The sequence below is a fragment of the Protobothrops mucrosquamatus genome, unplaced genomic scaffold (genome assembly GCF_001527695.2).
Source record: "Protobothrops mucrosquamatus isolate PMUCROS unplaced genomic scaffold, P.Mucros_1.0 scaffold_181, whole genome shotgun sequence".
Lineage (NCBI taxonomy): Eukaryota > Metazoa > Chordata > Lepidosauria > Squamata > Viperidae > Protobothrops > Protobothrops mucrosquamatus.
The window spans coordinates 59,123-68,355 of NW_015386257.1; the positions used below are offsets into that span (position 1 = coordinate 59,123).

The following is a 9,233-nucleotide window of genomic DNA, read 5'->3' on the forward strand; positions in this document are numbered from 1 at the left end:
TTATACCAGTTTCTTTTGTTGGCTATGTTTCCCAGTGTCAGTTTCAGGATTAGAGCGCTATGCTTTAACTTTAAAGTGACTAACGCAGCCTTCCTTAAACTGGTGACTTTCATATGTTAGATTTGAGATTCCATCATCTCCTAGCCAGCACAGAGATTAAAGGGTAACACACTGGAGGGTATTAGAGTGAGAAAAAGAGTCTTAATGGCTTGAGAGCAAAATAATACATGAATCTTTTGGATATCAAGCTTTCCCAGGGTTGAATGTGGTATTGGGAGCCCTTTCTTGAATCTCCCTAGTGGTAAATGTATGAGATTCCATGGGCCATTTCCATGGTGGCCCTCAAAAGGTATAGTATAGGTGGTACCTTGCTCAATAGTAGTAACTGTGAGAGGGACCTCGGAGTCCTAGTGGACAATCACTTAAATATGAGCCAGCAGTGTGCTGCAGCTGCCAAAAAAGCCAACACAGTGCTAGGCTGCATTAACAGAGGGATAGAATCAAGATCATGCAAAGTATTAATACCACTTTACAATGCCTTGGTAAGGCCACACTTGGAATACTGCATCCAGTTTTGGTCACCACGATGCAAAAAAGATGTTGAGACTCTAGACAGAATACAGAGAAGAGCAACAAAGATTATTAGGGGACTGGAGGCTAAAACATATAAGGAACGGTTGCTGGAATTGGGTATGTCTAGTTTAATGAAAAGAAGGACTAGGGGTGACATGATAGCAGTGTTCCAATATCTCAGGGGCTGCCACAAAGAAGAGGGAGTCAAGCTATTCTCCAAAGCGCCTGAGGGCAGGACAAGAAGCAATGGATGGAAACTAGTCAAGGAGAGAAGCAACTTAGAACCAAGGAGAAACTTCCTGACAGTTAGAACAATTAACTAGTGGAACAACCTGCCTCAAGAAGCGGTGAATGCTCCAACATTGGAAGTTTTTAAGAAGAGACTGGACAGCCATTTGTCTGAAATGGTGTAGGGTTTCCTGCCTGAGCAGGGGGTTGGACTCAATGACCTCCAAGGTCCCTTCCAACTTCATTATTATTATTATTATTATTATTATTATTATTATTATTATTATTATTATTATTATTATTATTATTATTATTATTATTATTATTATTATTATTAAAATATGGCATGTGTTCTCTAAGCAGATCTTTTGTTTAAGTAGACACTCAAGGATCTCTTAATGTTTCAATAACAACTGATTCTCAGATGTTATTTTTTAGCATCTACTAGCATGTACATTTGAAGGTGTTTTAATGAATTGATTGCAATGCCCATTTCTTAGCTCTCTAATTTCATGTGTCTCTGATTTTCTTTTCTTCTACATGAGGCATACTAAGTGTGTACATGTAGTCCTCGACTTATGACCATAACTGAGCCCAAAATTTCTGTTGCCAAGTGAGACAGTTGTTAAGTGCGTTTTGCCCCATTTTACAACCTTTCTTGCCACAGCTGTTAAATAAATCGCTGCAGTTGTTAAGTTAGTAATATGGTTGTGAAGTGAAACTGGCTTCCCCCTTGACTTTGCTTGTCAGAAGGTCGCAAAAGGTAATCACATGACACTGCAACCGTCATAAATATGAACTATGGGATATTGCAACCATCATAAAAAAAGGGTCATGTTACTTTTTTCAGTGCCATTGTAACTTTGAATGGTCACTAAATAAACTGTTGAAACTCAAGGACTACCTGTATATGCCTGCTCCTGGGAGCAATAATTGTATCTGAATGATTATTAGTGAAGCATATTTTATCCCTATAACAGGTAGGATATTTATTCATAGAAAATATATCATAGGGCAGTATTTCCCAACCTTGGTACCTTAAAGATACTGTACATGGACTTCAACTCATCATAATTATTGCCTCTCTTTTGCACCTTAAAAGCATTTTGGCTACGTGAATTCAATATAACCAGCATAGTTAACAGTTGTTGTTGAATCTACATACTATGCTTGGGTTATTTGTGGCTTAGCATGTTGTATAAAACTAACTTGTTCACGATTCAATGTATTTTTGATACTCTGAAATTAAGTCAGTCATCAATAATTCATCAATTAAGCGTGTTGAGTGAACACAATCAGAGTGTGATCCCAGTGAAATTATCTGCTGATGTTAATTTTAATTGTAAATTGTTCAGAGGATTTTTCCCCCCCTTCCAGAATAAAAAAATAAATACGTGCTTTTCCTCTCTTCCTAGTTTTCAGCCTGAACCACCAAAGACCACCCAGTTTACATGTCTGTCTATAACAACGGCACCAAGATGCCTTCACCCCAGGAGGCATCCAATGGCTTCCCCCAGCCCAGTGCCTCAGGCACTTGGCACAAACCAGAAGAGGAAGTGCGACTGGTAGAATCTGGCTTGGTGAAGAAGGCACACCGAGAGATCCTGGACCATGAGAGGAAACGGCGGGTGGAGCTGAAGTGCATGGAGCTGCAGGAGATGATGGAAGAACAAGGGTAAGTGAGGGTTGAGTGAGTGAGGGGTCCATGGTGCTCCCTGAGCTTGGTTGTTTTCTTGCAGATGTTTCATTACCCAAACTGGATAACATCATCAGTGCTATTGGTTGTGTGAGTGCTTGTCTGACCTAGTATCCAGGTTCGTACAATAGCTATCCCAATGTTTCTGAGAGATCTACCCTGTCAGGCTTCTCATGACAAACTGGAAGCAGATAAACAGGTTCAAGAACTTTGAATAAGTAGATATATTGCTGAAAAAGTAAAGAAGTTATTGTGAAAGTATTCCAATGATTGCTGTGTATTAAATGGAAGCCCTAGTTATACTGAAATTAAGGATCAAACTCTCATGCCTTCTTCTGTTCAATGATGTAATGGTTTCCATCTGCCTCTTATTCTGAAAATACTCTGGCCTTGTTTCTGGTTGTTTGCTATGGCCTTTCAAGAACTGGTATCATATACCCATATTGTTTACACTGGAAAAAAGCATCATGGTCAACACTACCGCTCTGCCATGCTGGGGAACTGTCTCTAGGAGAGTTTGACCAATTGAATTCCTTTTGGATGTTCTGCCTTTTTCCCCCCTCTCAAATTCTGTCCCTTTTTGCTTCTGCACCTGCCATACATACAAACTAAGTTTATACACCACATCAAAGCATAATGTAATAATAACAACTCAATAGCAGAGTGATCATGCAGCAAGATAGGCAGCAAACAAATTTAATAGATACATAAAATAAAAAACTCCCTTTCTACGATTGTGTAATCCCTTTATTTGAGGTAGAGTTGGGGTAACTGGACAGAGCTGAGCATTTACTGACCAGATGTCCTTCAGGATGCCACCTGGAGTTCACATCAGATCTTTTTTTCTTTGCATTTTAGGAAAGAAACATCGGCCGCTATCTAGGATTGAACTCTCAACCTTCCAAGTGGAAGGCAAGCATCTTCACCATTAGGCTACTGCACCGCTCTAATAAATACATAAATAAATAAAAATTGTGCATTGAATAGGCCACATTTGGCACATTCAATAATTATAGGTCATAAGCCATAAAGGCCAAGCCAAAAAAGTCATTGTTTATTTTAGCAGGTTACCTGAAACCAGCCACCGGTTTTGCAGAGAATATTTTAATAAACAATAAAGATTGTCATTTGAAAACCCTAAAGTTCAAAGAACTGTAAAATGAAGATGCATGCCCAGATATACAGCTGTTGTAACAGTGAGAGTTTGCTTTTAAAAAAAACAACATTTTCATCTAAGGTAACTGTACTGCAAGTGCATACATGCACATCTAATCCATCTGTGAAGGGGAAGCATCTTTGCTTAGGTGTTGGTTTTCTACACACTGAGACCTCATCTTTTTTTTTTTCCTGCTGGAGAGTAGTAAAAAATGCAGTTCTTCCCATCACACGAAATCTCAAATATTATGATTTACCCACTAGTCTACCACAGACTTGCATAATCCCCAAAACTGTAGGGAAAAGGTATTTTTATGTATTCGGGATTCAGGCATTCCACGAAGGCACATTGTGAACAACAAGCTCTTTATTGATCTTCTCCTTACAACCAGCAAAGCAAAAAGAGGCACGCAGGCCTTTTATAGCGTCCTGAACCCGGACAGTAATAACCAATCGGAATCTGGCTATTTCGCGCCTTGCCAGCCAGTCTGGTCCCGGGCAGCTTTTGGTTAACCCCGGGACCGTTTGCAACATTTCTGAGCCTGCTGAATACTTCAGCAGGCTCAGGACACAACAGGTATGCTCTGATTACTGGCTGATCCGCTATTCAGATTAAATCAACCTGAATATGAATCTGTATAGTTCAGACTTGCTGCAGGGCATCATCCACTTGAGTGATGGGTTTCCTGCATCTTTGAGAAGAAAAACCAGTTAGAGGAAGAGAGGGGTTTTGTTCTTAATGTTGGAAAGAGAGATCCTCAGGCAGTGCTGTCTTCCATTTCAATTGTGCTTAAGCTTTTCTGTTTTTTACTATTGGTGCACCAAGGGATCCATGCGTCACAGGGGAACAGAAGGCCACTGGAAGGGTATGACTTGAAATTTCTGTCCTCCTAAAGGAAGCAGCTGCTTCTAACAAATCCAGCTGGTTTGTGACTCAGATTTAACTAGCAGCAGCAACTGCCTTAAGAGCTCAAGTCTATCAGTTTCACTTCCTGGGCAGAAGCCCAGAAGAAGGTCTGTCTTCTCTTGCTCTCAGCAAAAAGATAGCATTATAAGAAAAAAAGAAAATGTATACCCAAAAAGGACATATATTTCATTAGAGGTTCCTAACTAATCAACTAATTGATCAGGATTTTTAAACAGATTAGTGATATATTCGAAAAGTCACAGGGGTAGGCAACCTTGGCTCTTTTATGACTCGTGGACTTCAACTCCCAGAATTCCTGAGCCAGGCTGGCTCAGGAATTCTGGGAGTTGAAGTCCACGAGTCATAAAAGAGCCAAGGTTGCCTACTTCTGGAGCAGAACATTTATATCTAGATATGGCATTATCACTGCCAATATCTGTCCAGGATTCCCCCGTTTAAGTTAATTGCTTGATGAACAATGCAAAATGCAAATTTTGTCCAGTCCAAGTGGCAATAATGTACATATCTGCCAGCATCCTTTATTCTTCATTCCCCAAGTTTGTATGAAACAATATATTAAACCTTGAAAAAAAATCAGAATATATTACCGAAAACTAAAAACATACTGATGGTAACTGAAGTAAAAGCTTGGATAAGCCATGTGCAAGATAGGCAAAGTGATGCATAAAAACACATAGATTTTCTCCAAATACAATTTGCAAAAGAATTGGAATAAAATAATGTTAATACATGTGATGCTTAAATGTTTCCTCCATGTTTTCAAGACTCCAAGAAGCCTATATATATAGAACATTGATTTGCAGAACCTCCACTTTTCAGTGCATCCTATGTCAATATTTTTTTTCCTAATGCTATTTTATTCACCAATATAATTGGGCAGTAAATAGGTGAATGGGGAAAATTCAAAATACAGGTAGTCGTTGACTTACAAAAGTTCATTTAGTGACCGTTCAAAGCTACAGCTGCACTGAAAAAAGTCACTTATGACCATTTTTCACACTTACGACCATTGCAGCATCCCCGTGGTCACATGATCAAAATTGAGATGCTTGGCAACTGACTCATATTTATGATGGCGGCAGTGTCCCAGAGTCATGGGATTCCATTTTGTGACCTTCTGACAAGCATAGTTAATGGGGAAGCAGATTCACTTAACAACCATGTTATTAACTTAACAACTGTAGTGATTCATTTAATAGCTGTGGCAAGAAAGGTCATAAAATGGGGCAAAACTCACTTAGCAAATGTCTTGCTTAGCAACAGAAATTTTGGGCTCAATTGTGGTCATAAGTTGAGGACTACCTGTACAGAAATAACTGGAAATGCTTTGAATGAAGGTATCGTATCTTGTTAGCCTTTTGAAAAGCTTAAAAAAAAATTCCTCCAGATGTTGAACCAGAATAAGAGATGAACCTATCCTCTAGGAAACTGAATGCATGTTGTGTTTATTGCAGCAACATGTAGTGTGATTTGTTGGTTATGTTTTTGTTCTTGATTGGTTTATTACCTATAATTAGTCGGTATATGTAATTACCTGAGTTTGGACACGATTATGCGAGTTGGGCACCCATATGCAACTTATGAATAAACCAACAAATGAATAAAAGGAAGGCAAAGAGAACCAAGGAATACAGGGTAGAAGGTTATAGGTTATGATTTCCAAGCACCTTGTAAGATTATTGCTTATGGGGGTTTTCTTTCTTTTTTATTTCCCATCAACTTTTCTAGTTTCTTTTGAGAAAAACATAAAAGGAATCTGACATTTTGTGTTAACTGCTTTCTAGTCATCCTAATTCTGTACATGGCTGTCTGCCAGGGGATGAGAAAAGTGTACATGACAGCCATAGTCATGCTTTCAAAGCCCCATGATTTTATGGGCATCACGGCATGCCCCTCCTCTCACCTGGCTGTGCCCAACAACTTTCTTCTACACCCCCTGAAACACCTCTGATCCCATAGTTCCTTCTTCCCAATGCTCTGTAGGACATTCTATACGTTATTTATTTAGTGGCATCCCTACAGTGTTCCCTGGGTAGAAATAGGGATGCAAATACTCTCTTAACAAAAGTGAAGGATGCTCCTTGCATCTGTTTGTCTGAAATACTGCAGGGTTTTTTTTACCTGGATATATCCCTACAGTGTATATCATTGTCCTACCCATCTCTCACAAATAGTTGGAATGCAGGAAAATCTTTCCTTCTGTATACTTTTGCAAAAAAATCCCTACCTCTGTTTGGCATACCATTACGCTATTGATCGGAAAGTAGTCCTTGATTTATGACCTTAAATGAACTCACAATTATGGTTGTACATCATGACAGTCATTAAGCTAGTCATCATATGACCGTGCCCAATTTTACAATCTTTTTTGGCAGCAGTTGTTAAGCAAACACCATGGTCGTTAAATGAATGCTGCAGTATTAGGCCAACCCATAGTTGACTATGGGGTATTTTTTGCTGGTAATTGGAAATAAAAGCTGGTTTTCAACAAAATGTTGTAAACTGCAGCCATGTGAAAACAAAAAAATGCTGCTTTTCAGCAAAAATGTAAATTGCAAGATGCTATAAACAGCCATGAATACTTGCGGAACACCCAAAATACAATCATGTGACTGCAAGGTGTGGCTGACCATCAGAACTTCAAATCATGTTGTAAGTAGCTTTATTGGGATCCGTTGTAACTTCAAATGGTCTATAAACAACCCATTTTAAGTCGACGACTACCTGTAATTGTGTCAGAAATGTAAAGTTACAACTGTTTATATATCTCCTATAAACTCATCTTGAATTTACTGAAAAAAAATGGCCTATTTTCAACAGGACATACTGCAGGTCATGATCAGAGCAATTCAGAATTAATCAGATGACATCTCAAAGCACTAAAGAAGGAACTCTGGAGGATTTCCCTGATGAATATGCTTGCATCCAAGAATTAGACATAGTTTGTTTAATTGGTAATGCTCTGTGTCTCCTTCCTACTGAGAGTCACAGATTCTCTTCCTTGTTTATAATTCAAAACTGTCCTTTCCAGATTTTTTCCCTGATCAGCTCCATCTGCAAATAAATAAATAAAACATAAAGGGACTAATAAGAAGAGTGGCCATCTGTTGCCTCCCATATGCCACAATCTTTTGACATCCTGTCATCAAGTACATTGTTGGTATGAATAATGTGCAATGGCAAATATTTACCTCGGTCAGCTGGATCTTTCACTATCCAATGGGTAACTGTTGGTTATTTTTAATCTCTCAGGCCTGACTCTATATAGAACTCCATCTGAGGCTGGATTAGTCACTGTGTTCATTAAGATAATCTACCAGTGTAGGTTGGAGCTGATTGCAATGGGGAAGACACCAGAGCTCCATCTAAGGCTGGGTTAATCACAATAGCACAGTCTATTACATTGGCTATAGATTTCAGGCTGATGGGAGTTTTCTTTGCCTAAAAGAAAGCATCTTTTGCTTTTTTTTTTCCAGATCCTATTGCTAAAAGTCAAGGAAGGGAGCTTTAATGAGGGATGGTAGAGTTGGTATCTTTGTTAAATGGAACTCTTAGTAATTTGAATGGAAAAAATAACCCTCTGATCATTGAAATCATTTTATTTATTTATTTGTTTAGAAAATTTATATTGCCGTTTACTCACACATGGCGACTCAAGACATGGATATAAAACACCATATAAAAAGAAAAATAACAAGAAAATAATAATAATAATAATAATAATAATAATAATAATAATAATAATAATAATAATAATATAATAACCCCCCATCTCCTCCACACACCAGCAACAACACACATTCAAACTAGCCATTTAATAGGCTCCATCCCACTCTGGGTTCCCCAGGCCCGCTGGCAGAACCAGGTCTTCAGGGCCTTCTGAAAGAGTGTCAAAGTGGAAGCCAGTCTAATCTCTCGGGAATGATGATCCAGAGAGAGGGAGCCACCACAGAGAAGGCCCTTCTTCTGGGTCCCACCAGATGGTATCTCTTTAGGGGATGGGACTTGCAACATTCCTTGCCTCTCCACTCTAGTGGGTTGGGTAGATGTGACTGACAAGAGACGGTCCCTCAGAAAACCTGGTCCCAAGCCACGAAGGGCTTTAAAGGTGACAACCAGCACCTTGAATTGCATCCGGAAGCAAATTGGCAACCAATGCAGCTCCCGCAAGAGTGGTGACACATGTACACATCAAGGTCTGCACAAAACCATGCGGGCTGCTGCATGGTTTATTTCAGTGATCAGATGGATTTTCCCCCCACTGGAATTATTAGCAGATTTGAATATTAACTTTAACATTTAACTTTATAAAGTGGTACCTGGATCTTTTTTTCTCCTTCCCAACCCAACATTTCTCTTTATCCTTTCATGTTATGGCTTTTAAACAATGAAATATAGACAGGAATTGTTTCACCCTTGTCCATCTTTGATTGTAAAGAAGTCATTCTGAGAGCCTTTTGGAGTGAAAAGTATGATTAAAATGGAAGCATAGATTAGCCAATGTAAAAGGTTCTGGGTTCTTAACCTTTTCTGCCTGAGTCTCTGGAGAACAGAGTACCAAGCTCTCCTAAATAGTAGCAAAGCTCTCCTAGGTTGATCTGAGGCTAGTATCAGCAGGGGAAAGGTAATGGATTGGATTCTATTCAGGAAGAG

The 9,233-nt window shown here is 39.0% G+C and overlaps 1 protein-coding gene across 1 annotated transcript in view; it reads left to right on the forward strand.

Moving 5' to 3' along the window:
• Positions 1 to 2,279: 2,279 nt before the first annotated feature.
• The window catches only part of SRRM3 (serine/arginine repetitive matrix 3), an 82,251-nt gene continuing 75,297 nt past the window's right edge, over positions 2,280 to 9,233 (forward strand). The window contains exon 1 of the mRNA XM_029285681.1: positions 2,280 to 2,476. Within this exon, the coding sequence (XP_029141514.1) occupies positions 2,280 to 2,476 (197 nt within the window). The remainder of the gene's footprint in view (positions 2,477 to 9,233) is intronic.